General features: G+C 39.0%; 1 protein-coding gene across 2 annotated transcripts; it reads right to left on the reverse strand.

The window, feature by feature from the left end:
* Positions 1–23,300, reverse strand: narf (nuclear prelamin A recognition factor). Of its 2 annotated transcripts, none has more exons than XM_043714593.2 (13): positions 23,188–23,300; positions 22,605–22,661; positions 22,246–22,345; positions 22,002–22,082; positions 21,779–21,922; positions 18,276–18,408; positions 17,446–17,580; positions 13,281–13,399; positions 11,903–12,032; positions 6,571–6,643; positions 6,338–6,475; positions 5,674–5,831; positions 1–2,529 (listed from the first exon to the last, which is right to left on the reverse strand). In XM_043714593.2, exons 3-13 carry the CDS (start codon positions 22,270–22,272, stop codon positions 2,288–2,290), a joined length of 1,380 nt encoding a protein of 459 aa, XP_043570528.2. In that variant the 5' UTR covers positions 22,273–22,345; positions 22,605–22,661; positions 23,188–23,300; the 3' UTR covers positions 1–2,287. The 2 variants fall into 2 exon arrangements, with proteins under 2 accessions (XP_043570528.2, XP_043570531.2); XM_043714596.2 differs by lacking the exon at positions 23,188–23,300 and adding an exon at positions 22,765–22,837.
* Between the last annotated feature and the right edge of the window lie 2 nt (positions 23,301–23,302).

Below are 23,302 nucleotides of genomic sequence, written 5' to 3' on the forward strand. Positions count from 1 at the left end.
TTTATCATAAAGCAGGAATGTGTTTATTTTCACGTGTTGTTTTACACAAGTTTACTTATACCAAGCATATTAAAACAATGCAACTACAGTTAATTTTCAAATTAAAATTTACAAATGAAAATCCATAAGTTTTATCACTTGGTAGCAAGACATGTACAACCTGCATGAGTTGAGCTTAGAGAATGTTACAGTGTTCACAGTCATATTTGAGTTGGGGTACATATAGTTACAGCTCCAACTATAATATTTAGCTGCAAAAGAAATATGTCTGATATACTGAAGTGTCTGATTCAATTTCTTAACATTAGCACCAGTACAAGACTTCCATGTTTTAATGCTCAGTTTCAAGGACAGAATGAGTTTATGGTAAAAGGCTAATGGGTGTAAACTCATTGATTTGTTATTCATTATAATGGCATACATAAAACACCAATTTCTTTTCATAGGTATGGGGGGTGAGGTGGACAAATAAGTGTCTTATTTTCCTAAAAGGATGAAGCAAATCATTTCAATTAAAAATGACTCATTAAAGTGGTCATATTTTAGGTTGAAGCAGTGCATTGCAAAAGATATAATTTGTTAATGTTCAACAACCGAAACCAAATTGCAACGTTGCCTACTTTTAGTAGCATATAGAGTCAGATGTACAGCATGAAAATAGACCTTTTGGTCCAACCCATCCATGCTGGCCAGATATCCCAACCCAATCTAGTCCCAACTGCCAGCACCCGGCCCATATCCCTCCAAAGCCTTCCTGTTTGTACACCCATCCAAATGCCTTTTAAATGTTGTAGTTGTACCAGCCTCCACCACTTCCTCTGGCAGCTCATTCCATACACGTACCACCCTCTGCGTGAAAAAGTTGCCCCTTAGGTCTCTTTTATATCTTTCCCATCTCACTCTAAGCCTATACCCTCTAGTTCCAGACTCCCTGACCCCAGGGAAAAGACTTTGTCATCTATTTATCCTCTCCATGCCCCTCAAATTTTGTAAACCTCTATGTTAAACATTTTTGCCTCTGTTTCAGATATGCCCAATTTATTGGCACGTTATATTAACGGTTGTTATGGTAAGATGGTATGTTGATTATTATACCTTTTCTAATCAGAATTAGGAAGTGCAAGGAAGGCAGTGCAGAATTCACTGAAGCATTGTTTTTCATACCTGCCATATAAACAGGCATTAGAAACAGAACAATAATAGTATAAACAGAAATAGTTCATTTTATAAACTCAAGGCAAACTGAAACATTTGAATTAGAAAAGATGAAAACAGGGAAAAAACACTTTACAAAGGCAAACTTCGTTCATGAAAGAGCAGAAATTACTACAGTCACTCAAAACTGCTCTAATGAAGGGTAATTGAAACACTACTCATTTTTGTACCATTAAATATAAATAAATGTACTTGTTAGCATGTAAAGTGCTAGTCTGTTTGGAATATGCACCATTTCAAATGAGTTGGATAGACTTGAAGACTACATTCAATTGAGTCATCAGACTATTGCTAATGGAGTAAGTATTAAAACTTCAAAAATGCATCTTTACAATTGACAGATTATATATATAAAAAGAGGTCTACTACAGGAACACAGGACTGTAAAATAAAGAGTTTACCTTAAACCAACTGAATTCGAAAACAAATTCCAATAACTGACTTATCCAGTTTAGATGTGCACTGTAATAAACAGACAACATCTTAACCACTGAAAAAGTCCTGAATGTTTTCAACTGTGAAGTGCTCTGTACGTGTAATCAAATATTTGGTCTGCACATTTCTTTTCATAGTTTCAAAGTTGAGCATCAATTTAGTTCCTTCAGTTCTAGGCAACTCCCCCTTCTCAAAACCAGACAAATAAAACATGGAAATTGTATAATCTGTAAAGAGGAATTCTAAGGATGAAGAGCATCTGATGAACTCAAAGTACTATTTTTACATCACTGATGATCCCCAATTTCTCCTTGAGAAAAACAATTATGTATTATATTCTGGCCAAATCATGGCTATATTCATATGGAAGCAAGCACAAAGAATGGTTACATCCATCAAGTGGCTTCAAAGACAAGCATATCCCAAAGATATCCATGAAGAACAAAGTCCTGGATAATTACATATTTTAAGTCTGCATTCCTTACCATGAGAAAGTGTAACATTTAGTATCTCAGTGGCTAAAGGTTTGTGGTTTAAATTGCACCTTTTATTAGTACAAACTGTACCAACATTCCCTGGGGAAATTCTGAATCCTGAACTGAGATTACAAAAATCTTATGGTCCAGAGCCAGATGGCCTACCACTTGATGTCTATGCTATTTGACATTTCACTCAATGCGTGGTACTGTCTATGCAGGACCTCTTGAACTTTAGTGGAATTTCTTCCCTCCAACCATTCTTGATAGAGCATTTGGACATGCACGTTAGTTTCTGGGACTTGGACAGGCTGACTGGTGTACACAGCCTCCATCTGGTGCAGCAAGTCCTTATCCATCTTCCTATCCTCTGTCATCGCTTGACCTTTTCCATTGAGGCATCCTTTTGAGTCAACCAAAGAAATAAAAGAATAGCGATGTTAGCAATCAGTGAAAGCATGGTTTTGATTTTCAAAGAAAAAATGGTTTAGCCAAAACCAAAAACATCTTCAACATCAGATCAATCTCTAAATTCATAATTAATTTGTTCATAAGCACCCAATGTTTGAAAAATTTGATTGTTTAGTAGTTCCACTTCTAGTGGAGTCAATATTAAATGCAAAATTGAGAGAAAGAGGACAATAAAAGAAGAAAGGAGACAGGAAATAAAGAAGGCAACTCCCTCAGCTGTGGGGAGGGTAGGTTGAACGGATAAATATTTCCACAATAGCCTTAAATGATTATGTAGGCAGTGACACGGAGCTGACACTGGCCCCAGTGAGAAGAAAGTTTGTATCAATCGTTAAGATGAACATAAATTAAGGTTCCAAAAAAAAAAACAAACTTCAAATCATTACTCGAAGTCTATGGAGAAACAAATCAAGTTGCCATTACAAGTGACTTCGTTTAGAAGTTCTGTTCATGCACATAAAAAGATACTGAACCTAATTAGAATTTGTAAATTTAACTTCACTGCCTTTTTACTTTAAAATCACAATGCTGCTTTAACATTACATATAGGCCTACTGAAATACAGCTGTTCGAAGTTGACACTTTTCACATCAATTTTGCCACAGGGAGAGCTCATTTAAGACCTTTTAATGACGCTTGAAGGGAAATGTTTAAGTAATCCTTTGCTAGCTGCACAAGCTGTTAGTTTTAAATTTCATTTAAAGTAAAATGGGAAATGGATTGAATCCAGCACAAGATAAAAAGACCAGGATGAAAATCCCAAAGTGAAACTAAATGCTATTTAAAAAAAAAGGTGAAACCCACAGCAAAACCCATTTCTAATAAAAACATTGGCAGGTCCATTCACATTTTCAAAAACAAGTTTATTTATCTTTATTTGTTCTAGGAATAGGCATCACTGGCTCGTCAGTATTTATCTGAGAAGTGGTTGGCCATGAGAAGGTGGCAGTGGGCCATATTCCTGAACAACTGCAGCTTTGGGGGTGGGTACACCCACAGCACTACTGGAGAGTTTAGAATTTCATCCCAGTGACAGAGTGAAGGTACACCCTTATAATTCCAAGTCAGCTGTTGTGTGGCTTGGAGGGGAACTTGCAAGTTGCGGTGTGCCCTCATGTCTGTTGCTCTGCTCCTTCCAGGTGGTAGAGATTTTGGATTTGGAAGGTGCTGTTGAAGCAGCCTTGCTGAGTGCATCCTACCAATGGTGTATGCTGCTGCCTGTTGGTGGTAAAGGGAGTGAATGTTTAAGACACTGGATGGATTCCTGATCAAGCCTGAAGCTTTTCCTGGATAATGTCAAACCTCAAGTGGTGCTAAGATCTACGTGCGGGTTCAACGACAACTGACATGCCAGTGCAGCAATTTTGATGGTTTTGCACCACCAGAACTGCCATCTTCCAGATCAGATGCCATTTTGCATGAACAATTTAATCCCCTTCACATTTCACAAGTTGCACATTGCATTGATATTCACATTGTGCAGTGAACAAAAAGGCCAGGGCAGTATCTTGCCAGCCACTCAACAACATAGGCAATGGGGAGAGGCACAGAAGAAAAGTCCCATTTTCTCACCAAATGGACTGAGCAGCAAGTTGGGATTCTTACGATTGAGCATGAAAGGCCTATTTCATGCATGAACATATTCATTGTCATCTTGCTTCATTGATATGCAGCTTCCCATTCTCCCACCCCCAGATTGGGAATTATCGCTGTCTGTTTCCTATGTTAAATGCAGGACAGGAGCTCACTGTTTTTCCTCTGGCCTTCTCTTGGAGCCAGGTACCAACATCTCAGAGCACATTCCGTGGACAGCACTCCCACCATGCACCAGCACTTCCCTGTTTGCAAAGAGGGAATGCCAGTTTCTCTGCCCAACAAGTCTGGGGTAATTGACAGGATCTGGGCAGAAATGGACCACCAGCACTTGGCCAGCTGCTCTGCTGAGCTTTAAGATGGTGCTGATGATATCTGGAACCTCATGAGGTCAGAGCAGTGGCCAATACTCCCACTTGTGGCATTTGGGGCAGGGGGAGGGTTAAATGAGTGAAATTCCAGAGGCATGGTGCATTGGTAATGAGGTGTGTTTGGGCAGGGTGGATGAGGTGAGGTGAAGTGAGGACAGAAATCTTGCTAGAGCTCAAAGCAAAACCATCCAGGGGATTTAAAAAAAACGTTAATTTCTGATAAGATATCACACCGAGATCTAGTAGCCTTTAGAGTAAAGAATTTTGAGATGGTTTCAGAAGTATGCAAATCCACATAATGTAAAGGCAGCAAAACCATTATCAAATGCTTATTGTGCAATGAAAACACAGATGTATAAATTATAAATAATTGATGCTAATGCATGACCCAAGTTACGTGCAAGTTTATACAGTGAAGATAGACAGGGCATTCAATTCTTGGAAAGATTAAAGGGAAAGTGCAATCTTGCTCCTGTAGTTCATACTTATGCATCCAAGACAGAAATACTGGATTGCAATTGACAGCAGGGACAGTGGCTGATATTTCCATAGTGCTGAATGGCAGAAGTGTATGAAGAACCTGGCTGAAATTATGCAAGTCAGCAAAAGTCTATGATATCAAAAGTTTGGGAACATCTGTTGTGCATTGCTGCTGTTAAAAACAATATTAAAGTGAAATTTGAAGTTATATGCACTCTCTCAAAAACCAATTAGTGAATAGCTAAACCAGCCAAAAACAGCACAATTTAATTGTTAAGGATAACTCAGTTACCTGCTAATTACTTGTAATTTATTCCTATCTGCCTTTTCCTTCTTTATCCATTATTAGAATACTCTGATGGGTTATTTATTTAATCAATCCTCTGCTTCCTCCATTAGATAAAATGATTCAGGGATGTTGAGGGGTTTTTTGATCTGACCAGCACTGTTATCATATTCCAATTTGTCCATTTTAATTATTCAACTTCACACAAATTCTTACTCCCCACTAATAACTGCAATAATTCCTCAATTTTCAGCAACTTCTCCCACGCACTGGAAGTGGGTTACAAGCCACCGACTGCAGTCGCTAAAAGCATTTCATTGAAAGGCTGGAAGTCAAAAACCATTACCTCCTGGACATGCAAGAACTTCAACAAAGTGATAAGGAAACTTCCCTTTCTTCAGTTTGTAAACCATATTTTGAATGTTCCTGAATCCATAGGTAGCTGCAAATCGTAAAACAATCTCACCATCCTTTTCCAAAGCGACTTCCTGAAAGTCTTTATTCCTAAACCAGGATAAAGAAAAAAGTCATTTGCTTGGACAAAGCCTGCATGCGAGTAAGACGACAGATTTGCGACGCCTTTCTTTTGTCTTCAAGAGGTTCAAATGCAGTTGTTTTTATAAATCCATAGCTGCACAGATGTGGGTAGACTGGACTCTTATTTTCTGGTGTGTATTGGCAGCAAGCAAGTGCGCAGATTCTAGGCCTGTGTTTAAGTTTATGGTCCTTTAGCTCAGAAATACATCAAGAGTAATTAAATGCTCAAAAATACTATTTTGATGCTGATAGGATACATGTGCACAATACAACATCGCAATCTCACTCAGTTACTTTAAATAACAGCTGAAATGCAAAGGGAAAATACTGTCAAAAGATTGGCTTTTTCTCTGGTTTGAATACATGATCCTTGACACATTTGCCAAGCCATTAAAATGAAAGCAATCTGACACTCTGGATAATAATCACAATAGACCGAACATTTCAGAAAGTTTCTAAAAGGCTAAACCTACCTGAGTGTCTTGTATGTGATTTCTTTGACCTCGACCCCAAAGATTTCTTTAGCAGCATATTTAAAAATGTGTTCGAGAAAGCCATCAGATCCTCTCCCATCATGCCTTGCAATGCACACATCACCAATTTCTTCAAATCTTTGCCAGAGAAATTAAAGAAATTTGTGTTTATTTACAAATATAGAAAACATACATTAACATGTTAAAAGTAAAATTATAAATGAAGATCTTACATATTGTCTAAAGGTGCTGGCTCCACATTTGTCAAAAGGAGACCTTTTTGTTCCATCATTTGCATTATCTCACCTGAAAAAAATTAACATACACAATTCTTTTGATAAGCATTTAAAACAGAACCCAGTGTTTTGTCTCCAGCTTAAAAACAGAAAAATAGAAAGTTGGCGCAGGAGGTGGTCATATGACCCATTGAGCCTGCAGTATGATCAGGGCTGATCCTGCAATCTCAGAATCCCATTCCCAATCCCCTCCCTCCACCCCCATACCCCTTGTTCCCTTTAGCTGCAAGGGCCATGTCTAGCTCCCTCTTGAATATATCTCGAATTGGCCCGAAAATTTTGGTAATTTCAAAGGTTCACAGAGTGAACAAATTCTTCCTCATCTTGGTGCTGAATGGCTTATCCCTTATATTTAGACTGAATCACAGTCAGAGAGAGATGTACAGCACATCCCGTCCATATCCCAACCCAATCTAGTCCCACTTGCCAGCACCTGGCCTATTCCCCTCCAAACCCTTCCTATTCATATACCCATCCAGATACCTTTAAATGTTGCAATTGTACGAGTCTCCACCACTTCCTCTTGCAGCTCATTCCATACATGCGCCACCCTCTGCTGAAAAAGGCTGCCCTTTGAGGCCCTTTTATATCTTTCCCCTCTCACCCCAAACCTATGCCCTCTAGTTCTGGACTCCCTCACCCCAGGGAAAAGACTTTGCCTATTTATCCTATCCATGCTCCTCAATTTTGTAAACCTCCAAGGTCACCCCTCAGCCTCCGATACTCCAGGGAAAACAGCCCCAGCCTGTTCAGCCTCTCCCCATAACTCAAATCCTCCAACCCTGGCAACATCCTTGTAAATCTTTTCTGAACCCTTTCAAGTTTCACAACATCTTTCCGATAGGAAGGAGACCAGAATTGCACGCAATATTCCAACAGTGGCCTAACTAATGTCCTGTACAGCCTCAACAGGACCTCCTAACACCTGTACTCAATACTCTGACCGATAAAGGAAAGCATACCAAACACCTTCTTCACTATCCTATCTACCTGTGACTCTACTTCCAAGGAAGTATGAACCTGCACTCCAAGGTCTTTGTCCAGCAACACTCCCTAGGACCTTACCATTAAGTGTATAAGTCCTGCTAAGATTTGCTTTCCCAAAATGCAGCACCTTACATTTATCTGAATTAAGCATCATCTGCCACTCCACAGCCAATTGAGCAAGATCCTGTTGTAATAAGGTAACCTTCTTCGCTGTCCACTACACCTCCAATTTTGGTGTCATCTACAAACTTACTAACTATACCTGTTGTTAAGCTCACATCCAAATCGTGATCCTTGTGGCACTCCACTGGTCACAGGCTTCCAATCTGAAAAACAATCCTCCACCATCACCCTCCGTCTTCTACCTTTGAGCCAGTTCTGTATTCAAATGGCTAGCTCTCCCTGTATTCCATGAGATCTAACCTTGCTAACCAGTTTCCCATGGGGAACCTTGTTGTATGCCATACTGAAGTCCATATAGGTCACATCTACCACACTGATCTCAATCTTCTTTGTTACTTCTTCAAAAAACTCAATCAAGTTTGAGAGTCATGATTTCCCATGCACAAAGCCATGTTGACTATCCCGAATCAGTCGTTGCCTTTCCAAATACATGTACATCCTGTCCCTCAGAATTCCCTCCAACAACTTGCCCACCACTGAGGTCAGACTCACTGGTCTATAGTTCCCTGGCTTGTCCTTACCACCTTTCTTAAACAGTGGCACCATGTTAGCCAACCTCCAGTCTTCCAGCACCTTACCTGTGACTAATGATACAAATATCTCAGGAAGAGGCCCACCAATCACTTCCTTATCTTCCCACAGAGTTCTAGGATATACTTGATCAGGTCCTGGGGACTTATCCACCTTTAACCGTTTCAAGACATCCAGCACTTCCTCCTCTAATGTGGAGATTTTACAAGAATGTCACCATCTATTTCCCTACATACGGTGTCTTCCATGTCCTTTGCCACAGTAAACATCGACGCAAAATACTCGTTTAGTATCTCCCCCATTTCCTGCAGCTCCACACAAAGGTTGCCTTGCTGATCTTTGAGGGGCCCTATTCTCTCCCTAGTTACCCTTTTGTCCTTAATGTATTAGTAAAAATCCTTTGGATTCTCCTTAATTCTATTTGCCAAAGCGATCTCATGTCCCCTTTTTGCCCTCCTGATTTCCCTCTGAAGTATACCCCTACTTTCTTTATATTCTAAGGATTCACTCGATCTATTCTGTCTATACCTGACATATGCTTCCTTCTTTTTCTTAACCAAACCCTCAATTCTTTAGTCATATAGCATTCCCTATATCTTTCCTTTCTCCCTAACAAGAATATACTTTCTCTGGATTCTCATTATCTCATTTCTGAAGGCTTCCCATTTTCCATCTGTCCCTTTACCTGCGAATATTTGCCCCAATCAGCTTTTGAAAGTTCATGCCTAATACTGTCAAAATTGGCTTTTCTCCAATTTAGAACTTCAATTTTTAGATATGGTCTAACCTTTTCTACCATTATTTTAAAACTAATAGAATTATGGTTACTGGCCCCAAAGTGCTCCCACACTGACACCTCAGTCACCTGCCCTGCCTTACTTCCCAACAGTAGGTCAAGTTTTGCACCCTCGAGTACATCCACATACTGAATCAGAAAATTTTCTTGTACACACTTGAATCCCTCGCCACCTAAACCTTTAACACTATGTTCTTATAGATTTTCTCAACATTGGAAACATTCGTCCCTCATCTAACCAGTCCAGTGTGTTTTTATGAGCTGCCCCCTACCATTCCTCTGAATGCCAGCAAACACAAGCCCAGTCAATCCAGTCTTCCCCCAATCAGTTCTGCTATCCTAGGAATTATTCATTTCCTAGGAATCATGTGGAACCTTGGCAAGAGACTTTTGGAAGCCCAGATAGACAACATATACTGATTCACCACTGTCTACTACAGCTTGGCCTCCAGTAAGTTGTACGAGTTATAAAAGCCAATCTATTTGGTTAGATGTAATTTTGGAAATGACAAATAATTTGTGACAAATAACCAATGAGTAGAGCCATCACCTACCATAGTAACAGCTGATTTAAATTTGCATACAAGTCACTTATTTTTAGTTTCAAAATTAAAAGCTGCAAATTTAAATGTAGCGACAATTTGAGAGCAGTTATGTTAATGTTGCCACCAGAGAAAATAATGCAGTTCCATGGACAACTCCAATTGTTCTGACATCCCATTCAATTTCTACATGTCCTAGGCTGACTCCAACAACTCTCCAGCTGTACGTGCTCTTTATTTCCTCCAACTTTCCATTACTTTAGGTTTATTTCCCCATACTTTAGTTTTCAAAAATTTTCTTCAGCCTTTTACACTCATCATCTTACCCAACTGTGCTCTTAACTTCAACTCTGGCCTCCTCCACTGTCAAAAAGAAGAAATGTTCCTTAAAACCAAACTTCTCTCATGTCTTTTAAGCAAGGGCATAAAACTCATTGGTTGTTGAGGGGTGAGTGTGAGCATTCACTATTTTTATTTTGGAAACTGTACAAAATAACCAGCACAATGAGTGATACATTAAACCACAAAAATTTCAACAATTTCTTCTCAAAGTTAAAAATCACACATCAGGTTACAGTCCAACAGGTTTATTTGGAGGCACTTACTTTCGAAATGCTGCTTCATCAGGTGGTCCTTCGAAAGGGAGTGCCTCCAGATAAACCTGTTGGACTATAACCTAGTGTTGTGTGATTTTTAAACTTTGTCCACCCCAGTCCAACACCAGCCCATCCAAGTCAGTCATTCTTTTCACAAGTTGCTATCACTTAAACTTTTATTACAGCCGAGCTTTCTCACTTATTTTTCTTTTCGGAAGCACCTCATTTCCAAAGAAGGTTGCACATAGTATCTTACATTTATGTAGCAAGTCAGAAATTTTCAATACTTTCCTAGTGAAAACTTGAATCCCTATCTCCAGTTGTGACAACCCACCCTCGCTGCCTGCAACCGCACCCTACGTGCTATCAGACCCCACCTAAACAGCACCATAGACCAAGCTGTGTGCATGATTACTATATGCCTCTCAAGCAACAAAACTGACATATTTATAACCTGTTTCTCTTGTAATGCACATTATAATCTTCAACTTATGAGAAAGCCATGGGAGATGCATTACTAAATAAAGTCTACAAAACCATAAGAGTTGTAAGTAAGTGTGTACTTAAAATTAAAACAGTTATAGTTGGAAAGTGAAATAACATCCATCATGAAATGCTGGACTCAATATCTTTAACCTCTATGAACTTACCAATTGCACTTAAAAATAACCAAATACTTAGTCTGACTACTGGTTAGTCTGAATAAAAATCTTAGTGTATAATTAAAAGTAATTAGCTCCGTGTCATGTTATCAGGTTCAGACCAAAATGCGTAGAGCCCCACCTAATCAGCAGAAAATATGTGTTTGCGAGACATGGTACAAATTGAATTACATGCAATTGGAAGCGTAAAAACCGACGAGGCATAGTCGATATGGCTTCATATGTGGGAAAGTGTGTCAGATTAGGTCGGATGAAGTAATCATAGAAGCAGACCCTTTGGTTCAACATTTCCATGTTGAGCAGGTTTCTCAAACTAAATCAGTCCCATTTGCCTGCACTTCGCCCATATCACTCTAAACCTTTCCTATTCATGTATCTGTCCAAATGTCTTTTAAGTGTTGTAACTCTACCTGCATTTACTATTTCCCCCGGATCTACATTCCATACACACCAACCTGTGTGCCCTTCAAGTCCCTTTTAAACCTTTTCCTCACCTTAAAAATGTTACCCTACCTGAGGGAGAAGACCGTTGCTATTCATCTTGTATATGTTCCTCATGATTGTATAAACCTCTAGGTCACCCTTCAACGTCATACACTTCGTGAAATAAAAAAAGTCCATCTCTCCCTGTAACTCAAACCCTCCAGTCTCAGCAATATCCTGGTATATCTTTTCTGAATCCTCTCCAATCTGGCAGACATTACCCAAAAAAAACTAAAAAATGTTTAATATATTATAAATACTGTAAATCTGAAACTAGTTAACACAGAAAATGCCAAAATTTCTAAAGGGACAAACATTTTGCATAACATTTCATCAACTCATTCTCCACTTAATTAAACCTTATTGTTTTCCCTTCCTTGTTTATATATTGACCTATCCCATTTTCTGTCTGAGAAACAATTAATATTTTTCCATTTTTTACAAAGGGTTAGAAATTAAGCTTCCAAAAAACTATTGTGGTAATGTTACCTGAAGTTAATACACAGTCAACACCTTGTATTTTGTAAATACTGCTGTAAAAGTCTTCTCCAAGTGCCTCCAATTTTTTATCATAACAAGGGGTTATAACTAGATGGAAGATCTTATCTGGGGTGAGATGCTGCAAAAAAAAAAAAAGTTCAAAATAACTCAGTTCTGCTCTGTTGCCATGTACTGAATGTTGATATATACCGACAGTTGTTAAACATGTACAGAATGCCTGCTGAATTATTTGTCTCACTGTACATAGGCTGAGGTCCAAGTTAAAAACAATTAAATTAACATATCAATTATCATTGTTAATATTTTCTACCTGCATTCAACATTATTCAGAAAGTAACTTATAGCACAGAGACCATTTACAACTTTTGCAAAATCATTGCATGATTACAGAATTAGGAGGCGGCCATTTGGCTCATCAAACCTGTGCCAGCTTTCTGATGAAGGAACTCATCTAGTGATACTCTTGACTTTTCCCTGTAGCTCTGCAATTTCCTTTTAAAAGGAAAATTGATCCTGCACCACTACATATACAAGCAATGGATTCCATAACTGAATCATTCACTGCAAAGATTTGTCATGCTGCTATTACATCTCACGCCAACTACATTTACCCTGACCATCTGGCTCTCAATCCTTTCACCAACTGGAAAGGATTCTCCACATTTTATCCTCAAAAAGTGGTAGACATTTCTTTTGGCTCTAATTGCATTAAAGCGTTATATTCGGAATTTACTGTATAAAAACATGACTAGTGGCAGTGCATACTGGAAAAAAAATATTCTGATTGAACAGTCAGACTAATGAGTTGCTGTTATCCAGCATTTTGATAATTCATTTTGTGTTAAGTAGGAAATAATGATCCATTACAGCTCTAATACCTGCCTTTTCTCAAAAGTTCTTCAGCTGGAGCCTTTCAACCGCTGGAAAGTACAGTGATTAAGCCCTTCAGCTGATTATGATTGGTGCAAATGGACTGCCATCCCTAAGAGCTCAGCAGTGTGCCATGAGCAATGCAGTCAATGAAGGTTGTTAGTCTTATAATAGTCTTGGTTGTCAAAAAAGGTGCACAGCTCCGTAAGGGAATAGCAAAGCAGTTTCATACTGCACACTGGAAATCAAAAATGACTCATGGCCTGAAAGCAGTGAAATGTTGACCAACACAGTTGTCATTCTGTGCCAGAGCTCCATCACAGCAACTCAAGATGACTAAAGGTCGGTATGCACGTTGTGTTGTTTTTAAACATGTAGTTTCAATTGCGTGAGTGATATTGACCAGGACAAGAACAGGAGAAACCAAATGCAAACACTATGATTAACAGTGGTCAAGGTTAACAATATTAAACAAATATCATCTTTACTCCCTTACCTGCTTTTTGGCAAAATAGTCCTTTATCAGTGAGCCCATGACCTGCTGTGGGGATTTAGCAGTGCAGATGTGGGGAAGTACAAGGCTGCCTAGGGCTTTTTCAGCATAACGAATCCAGCCTGCAAGAGATTAGGAATACACACTTGTTACATCAATGGCCACAGAGGTTTGTCAGACCAGTTTCCAAGGGGGTCACTTTAGCTCAGTTGGCTGGATGGTTGGTTTGCGATACAAAGTGATGTCAATTGTATGGATTCAATTCCCAGAATATTCAGGGTTACTATGAAAAATTCTCCTTCTTGACCCTCCTGTTAAATCTCTCTAAAAAGAGCAGCCCTATGGCCTTGTAAAATAACGGTGACATTATCAGTTTCTAGTATCTCAGTCATGGCTGCAATATTCAGTGATTAATTGGAAAAGGCATTACTGATGCTCATTCAAATATGGTTTTATATTGGCTGCTGACAAGTTATATATGGATGTGTCATATATCTAGAGTATTACTGTCTAGTAGTCCTGATAATTTTAACTGTCATTGTCTTAGATTGGAATTCCTGGGAAAGTTGGGAGATATCTGGCAACCTTCCTGCCCCCCAGATATTTAGCAGGTGAAAAGTCTCCTGCAGACTGCTGGGATTGCCTTGTGCTTCAAAAGACTGAAACAAAGATGCTCCATCATAGATACTTAAACATTCTTCAGGAAAAAAAAAAATGCTTATTTTAAATCTGTAAGTCACACTGAAACTGAAAGACAATTTGTAAAAGATCATAAAAGACAAAAGCTGAGTTGGAAAAAATTGAGTCACTCCATTAGTAGGCATAAAATGACAAAATTAATTATCTATATGAAGGAACTAAAATTTTGTTTCCCTCTATAACTAAGCACATTCAATTCTTGTAGTACAATTGACCAGTTTAACAATTTCTTTCTGGCTTTCCTTAGTGTTTTGGCTCCAACCAAACAGTATGAGAGCTGCATTGCAAACTATAGTCATGCTCTTTGGATATGTTATTATAACAAGAGTTATTGAGCAACACAGGCACTCATCATATGATGCTTAAACATTTAATAAAAATTAAAGTGATGCTGAACACCACAGGATATTTAAAGCAGAACTGAAATTTGTAATGCCTGTAAGTGTTAAGCATTGGTATGTATGCAATGAGCATAATCTCAAACAGTTCTTCTCACTCAGCCCCTTCATCCATGAACGACTTGCTTCCACCCTGGTTCAATGCATTCTGATAGTCTGTAGATTGCAAACTGGACTGTCAAGTGATGTTTGAAGGGCTGGGTAGATGAACGTATTGGAATTTTACATCTCTCTCCAATACCTCAACTTCACCTCTACACACAATGAAACACAGGCTTGGGCATGGTCAAATGGCCAGGTGAGATGACTGGTAACATTGTTCCACTAAAATATTAGTGTGGCTTGTCTGTGACCACATACAGGCATGTGCATGGTCACACATGTCTCCCATCTTCATCCCACAACCTCCCCCTCCTACCGTCAGATTTTCTCCCTCCCCCTCAATATCACATCCTCCAAGATTCTTGCTATAATATGCCTCACATACAGCCTCCAACTCTTCCCCCTCAAATAGCACCTCGAAGTTCCTCACCCCAATTGTCCCTAAAGTCTTACCAATCCCCAGCTCTTTGCTCTAGTTCCAGGTCCCCGCTGTCACACCCCTGCTCAGAACGCTTCTCTCGCCTCATGGTGCCCTTGCTCCAACTGCCAGCCACTTTCCCTCAGATCTCAATACATTGAAATATGAAACAGATACTAATACAAAAAGCAGTTCTCTTAAAAACTGACTTCTTTGCAAAGTTTGTATCATAGTACAAACCAACCCAAACTTGATATTTTATTCAAGTGGAAATAGCATTTTTGTTTTAAAAAAAAAAATTGACTTTAAATACGCTCGCACACCAGACAGCTACTCTTGGTGTCAAGAGACGAGCTGTACTGGATCTTTGTATAAAAGGTGGAGTATTCCGAGATGGTGTGTAATATATAGCTACTGATAGGTGGTTTCTGTCAGAGCAAAACGTTGAAAGAAAGACAATGCAAAAACTAAAACAAACTACTGCCTGGCTGATGATTTCTGGCAATGTTTTGGTCCAGAGGCAGAGTGCTTTACTGAAAGTGCAACATACCTCCATCAGAAAGCAAATAAGACCAAACAACTTTAGCCTAATTATTGTTGCGATTCTGAAGTATAGCAAAGTACTTAATTTCTGACAGGGAAGTGAATTCTCCTTTAGTGTGCCATTTTATAGGAACACATTAAGTGTTAAAAGAGGGATAACTGTATTTCCCTTCCCTCAAGTGATTCTTCATAATTAGGAATGGCCAGGCCTTTCAAACAGTACATTAAAAGTGTACAACTGTAACATTCGAGAGACAGACCTCACTGAGGACACAGCCTATAAGCTGTAGCACAGCCATGTCATACTGCTTTCAACCTAATTGTTTTTCCTTTCACTTGTAACGGTGTGCAAACACTGCAGAGCATGAAGCACAATGAGTATCATAGAATACCTACAGTGTGGAAACAGGCCCTTTGGCCCAACAAGTTCACATTGACCCTCCAAAAGAATAACCCACCCAGACCCACTCCCCTAACTTATTACCCTATATTCACCCGAGTAATGCACCTAACCTAGCCGAGTCATGGTTCAGTTGATCAAAACCTGTGCAGGAATGAGAAAACAAAATCCCACTTAAAAGGTAACATGATGGAATTGGTCCGTCAATTCGATTTTAAAAATCAATAATTATTTTAAAAGAAATCTTACTCTGTTATTCCCCCCACCCCAAAGTAAAAGATGCACACCATTTAAAGTACATTCTAATTGAGTGTTTCCATTTTAACAGAGCTCAAGAATCAGACTGCTACTCACCACCTGTTTGGATTCCCCTCTTCCCTCGCTGACCTACCATTTGCTACCCATCTCCAACCATCCTGCTCCCTCTTTCCCATTGGCACTTCATGTTGTCTTGTGTTGTCTAGCTATGAGTGAGGGTTTGGACGATGAAGAGCATGAGTGAGATGACCAACCATGAGAAAATGAGAGGGGAAGGAGGGTTCCTGAAGGATGAAGTGAGTTAGTGGGAGGGCCAAGATGTCAGAAGGTATGGCAGATTGAGAACGTTGGGAAGGAACAGAATGTAAGTCATGACATGTGACAACTGAGTGGGTCAGAGTGAAGCAGCAAATAAAGAGGCAACAAAATTCAAAATTAAACAGTACAAGCCATCATTTCCTTATAAGCTAAAATGGTGAACGATCACTATAGATATCAATGTTATAAAACATACTGTCAAATTTTAAATGCAGCTTGTCTGAAAATATACCCAATAGACACTAAACAAGTCTCATACCTCAGTGAACAATGGTGGCTGTACCTTTATATATATATTCAACCGAGTTAGACATATTTTTGATTGACCAAGACTCAAAGGTAATGAGAGGATCGGAAAATATAGTTACAATCACAGTCAGATCAGCCATGATCTTTGTGAATGGCAGTGCGGATTTACAGGCCTGTTCATGTTACGTATGTCACATTAGTCACCAGGACAAATTTCAAAACCTGTATATTTTGAGGACCAAAAGTAAATGTATACAGTGGGCAGAGGACAGAAGGATAGGGAACGTGAATATACAGAAAATTGGATTGATGACCATTGCAATAGAATGGGGCTTTCAATTGGAAAAAAGGTCACCAAATGAATTACATAAAGTACGTTCTAGTCATCATGGAGATTGACTTAAAACTGTGATTAATAGATGTACACACTCAGGCAACCAGTGTTTATACTGATAACAAGGTGGCATATGTTGCAGACCTACTATAAAACAAAATCTATATCAGCACTATTCGTTAATTCAATTCTGAAACAGTTATGTCATTTTACAGGTGTATGGTCAAACCTTAAAAAAAAAAAATACATATTTGAACAGAAATGAAACCTATAATTTCAAAACAGGTTGTAACTCATTGGCATCAGTGACTGTTTCTTTTATAAATACAAAAGTCATTGATATATGGCAGAGAAATTAGGTGAAACCAGCAGTTTGAAGTGCAGTCATTTGGCTGTTACCTCAGCAGCTAAGGTAAAATTTAGTATAAAATATTTATGAAGTGGCTTACCTGGGCAAGCAGAGGCAAACATTGGTAAAGCATGTTGGTCTTGGCTTCTCTGGTAAAAACGCTGAACAAATTCTCTCTGGCTCTCGAGAAGACTGAAGTCAGCTGCCAATGTCATATTAAAGACATAATGGACTCCTGAAAAGCCAAGCATTTAATATTGATGGAGAGACAGTCAATTCATCTCTCAGCAATATAGTCTTTGGAACATTTAGTTGAAAACTGCTTCAGCATAGCAGAGAAGTAATGTAGCAATTGGCTAAAAATATATCATCTTTACGTTCTCCACTCATATTGATTTGTTCGTCAATGTGAATGCAAAGTATGGGAATGGCAGTTTAAAGGAAGATCCATTAATATCTGGAGAGGCCTGTGACTACATTTTGAAAACCAAAGAGAGACTGAACTGCTAATAAAGAGGCAACTTCACCTTAAAGCTAGCTTAAGTACAGAAATTCAAATTACAGAGTGTACCAAATAGCAATGCTGTTAATCATTTAAGCTGCCACAGTGGCGTATTGCTTTAAAATCAGTGCTTACAGCAAAATGTAAAAATAACTTGTTGACAACTGACAGTGAAATATTACATCATAAGATCAAAGGTAATGTTGAGACGTGGACATTTTTGCAAAGAATGTTTGTAAATTATTCATAGTTTAAATCTGTGATATTTTCGTGTGCTATCTCAGGTTTGTTTTACTTAATGCAAAAAGATTTTATAATTTGCACTTCAAAATCAAAGCACAGATCTACATTAACTTCCACTTTGATGCTGCATCCATCAGCTGATCAAAGGCAAAAAGAACAAAACTATTAAGAACAATTTGACTTACCAAGGCCTTTCAAGAATCCAGAAAGTCTTTGGATTACATCAGTAACATTTATACAATGTTTAGCAGCAAAATAGGGCACCGACTGTGGGGAAATTGAAACTACCAGCACTTTGTGTTTGAACACATCACATCTCTACAAATAAAGGACATATCCATTAGTCAAACCCATTAATCAATAAGTAGTTACTTTATACTTAAAGAGCAGCTTCAATCGCATCCCACGGGCTCAAAATGTGCATCAGGTGGTGGTTTGGGAAACTGCTGTCCACAGCATTAAAAGAAGTGGAGTCTTTCAACAGCAAAACCATGAATAAAGCTTCCAGTAGCAGAGGCAGGGTGGTGGTGGGGAGCAGTGGACCGAAGTTAGGTTTCTGAAGCAGCTGAAAGGCATGTCATAATGTGGAAGTAAAAATAACGGACAGGATCTGGGATCTGCAGCTCAGACTTTGGCAGTTCTCCACTGATTCAGACGAGAAGGAAATGGGACAACTGTACACAGATTTAACAGAAATAGTTAATATTAACTGAAGTAGAAATTTGGTTAAAATGAAGTCAGATTACATTTCTAAAACCTCAGGGTTGGCGCACCTCTGTGGGGCACTGAAAGTATCATTATATGATGCCTCTGAAATAGGCCCATCTATGATGCCCTTCACAGATAGTTTACTGACACTCAAGCCTCAGACCTGGTGACAAAGAAGTCAGCTGCCAGATATTGTAACTCAGAAGTCATCAACTTTAGAGGGATAGGGAAGAAAACTGAACAAAAAAAATAATCTGCCATATTTGTGGCAGAATTGGAGGAGCTAATTTCAGCAGGACTGGAACAAGAAAGATGTTCCACACAGCCCACAAAATACAGGTATCACTAATATTTATAGATACATTCTCACCACCTTGATGTCACAAATAATGAATTTGGCTTCTGGGAAGTAAAGACACATCTGGATGAAACTATAGAAAATTGTATTGGAATCGATTCATTGCAGGATCATATCCCAGACAGCAGTTTCAAATCGGCAACCACTACCTCCAAGAAAAACCAGGGTAGCAGATACAGGAGAACACCACTGTCTGCAATTTCTCCTTTAAAGCCATATAGCATCTTGACTTGCAACTATATCATTGTCCATTCAAGGTCATTGGATTAAAATCGTGGAATTTCCTCTAACAGCACTGTGGCTGCACCTACACCAAAAAATAAGTTCAAGAGTGCAGAGGGATGGCCAATAAATAATTGCACTGATGGTGATGCTCACAACCCATGAATGAATAAAAAAAAAAACAAGTTAACAAATTAACATCAATTGCAATCAAGATCTAGAGCACCTGTTCTGATGATATTTGACTGTACTAAGCAGGTATTCCACAGGGTAAGTTACAAGTGATGCATTGCAGTTTAAAGATCCATATGACCCAAAAGAGGCATACAATAGTAGTTTACTTGATGCCAACCTAAAACGAGCCCACTTACTTTATACTTAAGATTCACAAAATTCAAAACATCAAACGTATGCTGCCCTTCAAATTCCAACATTCTGCAATTATCAGGAAAATCAATACAGTCTTTATAGTATTAGTTTGGGTAAATCTATTCAACTCATTTGCAATCCACGAATAGAACGCTAAAGAGTTGCAATAATTAAAGGTTGCATCTAACGTTCAAAACATCTATTGTGCACAATAAGGACAACCAAATCAATTAATGTTATCGTCTCATAGGTACAGAGATAAAAAAAAAGTTTTTTTTTAAAAAAAGGGGGAGTTTAATTCAACTGAATGGTAAATCCCAATGGATGTTTTAATTTATTAAATTTTACTGATTAAAATTCTGTAAAACAAAACAAACAGTTGAAATAAAATCCCAGTAGAAAGTCAAGTTTGAATTCTTGTTTTTAGTTTTGATTCAGATGCTGACCTATATAGCTTTCAATCCTCTTTGATGGTTCACCTGTTAATTCCCTCTAACAGTGAGTAAATATTACATTGACTTGTGCCCCATGGACATGAGAAGCTCTATCGTTTTCAACTTGATCACATTAGCCTTTGAAGACAACCTACAATCTATGTAAACAAGTCACCTGCGCAAAAAAAAAGGACTTGGATTGTAATCTGTACTAATGATGTAGGCAAAAATTTAACTACATTCAGACCTTTGTTAGTGGACCTGGTATAATGAATGATACAATCCTTTGCTCCATCAGCTCAGAAGAAGATTGGGTTGAGGGGAAACATGCAAGACATGTTGCCAGGCCGAGACACATGTACATTATATAAAGATCAAGCATTGAAAATGGAATTGATAATATCCAAATAAAAAGACTTCAAATAATTTTGTTGCTTAGTTGCAACATATATTACTAATTCCTTTGCAATTTTTGATCCTTCAGTACACTTGAACTTTAACAGTGGAGTTGTACCACAGCATCTAAATACAGACATTATTGAAATTACCAATTATTGAAGGATAAACTATGTTTTTGCCTGTACAACATAGGAAAGTAAATTTGGGACAAACACTGCAGCACAAATTGCTCATCTTTTCATAATATGGACATGGAAAATGATCAGCTATTTAAAAAAGGAGTCAATTTCTCAAATTGGCCAATGAAATTGCAATACCCTTTCTGAAACTGCTTCCTCATAAACCATCTGAAACCAGCCCAAAATTAACCATCAAATTCTTACTGCAGGAAGTATATAAAAGGTCACTTCTGCCTGACACTGTACTTTAGAAGTTAGATGTGCACTCTGGTAATTCTCAAGCATTAAATCGCTATCAAGACACATTTGAAAAGACTATGGCCTGGAAGTCAGTGGTGCATTTTACTGCAATCGCAACTGAACACAGTTGGATTTTTTTGCCCTTACTCCCAATTCAAGAAAGTTTTGAAGTGTGGAGTAATGATGGTAGTACAACAAGGGCAAGGAGGAAACTGGGATCTTTACAAATGATGTAATCAATAGACTTTCTTTCTCTCTTCCTTGTTTGAGAGAGTGTGTACAATGGGCAAACAAATAGGGTGAACTAATGTTAAAATACAAACATGAATAAAATACAAAAAGATTGGGAGAAAATACAGAAAGTGACAGTAATACCACAAATTTTTAAAAACCATTGCAGGTAATTTACTAGCTAGAGGAGGCTACACAAAGTTAATTGTTCCTTTTCCAAATATTGAGGTTGAATGTTATAGAAGGGATGTAAGTTTTACAAAAAGGGGTCATCTGACGATACAATACCAGCCATAACTTCCTAGAGCAGATTAAACTGTATTAACAATACAGCAACTGCTTGAAATACACAGCGAGATTAATACATTAACCTTCAAGTTACAACGACTGGCAACTCACCATCATTGCCTTCTGACAAAGTGCTGGATTTTTCATCCCAGATCAGTAAAAGGTATACACACATTCAAACCCGCCTATGTTTTGTCAACAAAGTCTGGCCCAACCTGCGCAAGACGGAGTTTAAGGAGCTGAACGGCGTTTGGTTTTACCTGGTTCAGGCTGAGAACGGAGAGAAACTCCTCCTGACACTGTCGGGCAATCTGCAGACTTTCTGCTGATGTTACACAATTATCACACGCCAAGCAGTCACTAAGAAATATTTTGGCATTTGCTAGTTTGTGAAATTCACTTTCCTGTCAGTAAAGAAAATGCATTTAGAAATCACGTATATTCTCGCCCATAAAATATTCACTTCTCTCTGGGTGACCTCACCTCATCATTGTCGCTGATGGGGCTTCTCGAGTCGTTGACCAGACTTTCGTTTTCAGTATTTTTCTGCTTTTTAGTGCATTTCTACATGAAAACATGAATAAGAGTTCAGCGTCACATCCAATAATTCATACAAAAAAATCCCTTAAAAACGACTCCTATCAGCATTATCACAACTCAGTCAAAAGGCAAAGGGGTAGGGGGGGGGGGGGGAACAAATTAGCCAAGGACAAAGGATTTTTCTTACATTTTTAGTACATTTATCACACTTCATGTCTACAGAGGGGCCTGTTCCTCAGTGTTTTCGCTCCACCTCAACGCGGATGTAGCCGGAGTCGGCTTCAAGCCTGCGGATACACAGAGACAGAGTCCTTTTGAAGTTGAACAGCACACACGCGGGATTTCCCAGAGCTCGGAGCTGATACTTAACGCTGGGGCCACACAGACCAGAACCTCCCCAAAAACCCACCAACAAAAATGCAGCAACTACCCCGATACGGTCCTCCCTTGTCAGGGGCTGTGACCATTCCCCGCGCACACAAAACCACACAGCAGTCCGGCAAATATTACCAATCAGACCCACGAAGGACAAACAAATGACATTACCTTCGCGTGTGGAGGACTCGCGAATTATTCCAGTTGACCGTGTCCACAGATTACAGCCTGCAGGGGGTAAACACCAGAAATTAAAGATCGTACCGGCATGTCAGAAGGAAGCGATGGCTGTTAAAATGTCATTTTTTCCTCCCTCCGTTCAGTTACTAACCCCTCCCTGAGCGCAGTGTCACCGTCTCTGGCACAGCCCCCGTTCTGAGGAAGTCTGTCTGTCTGTCTGCCGCAGTTAGACTGGTACCTCCTCCCCCTCGCAGCGACATTGCGAACCTGACAAACAGCACGTATTGGCCACACAGCGCATCGGGGGGAGGCTTCAGCTCCACTTACTTCCGCATGTCTCCCCCACCACTCCTCACCACACCCTGCAGTTAGACTCAATACCCCCTCTTTCTGTCTGACCCGACTTCAAGAAAACAATTTTCAGGTCGACCTCTCAGCTTTTGTTTCACTTTTCTAGAAAAAAAGAGGCATGAAGTTAAAAGAATGTAGAGTGAACTCGACCTCAGTGTGCCCGTTTCACAAAAAAAGTGAGGCACCCTCCTCCCACTGAGTTTCACACTTCCCCAACTCTGACCTGTTATAAATTCACTGTAACTCCCACTTGTTAATTACTGAGTAGGAACTCTAATCCTGAAGATGGGGTGAAAGAGAGCTTTTGTAAAGCTTGCATTTGGCGATCATTCCAGAGG

Source organism: Chiloscyllium plagiosum, unplaced genomic scaffold (genome assembly GCF_037043375.1).
Source record: "Chiloscyllium plagiosum isolate Xiang-an unplaced genomic scaffold, Cpla_swu_hap1 HiC_scaffold_25, whole genome shotgun sequence".
NCBI classification, from domain to species: Eukaryota; Metazoa; Chordata; class Chondrichthyes; order Orectolobiformes; family Hemiscylliidae; genus Chiloscyllium; species Chiloscyllium plagiosum.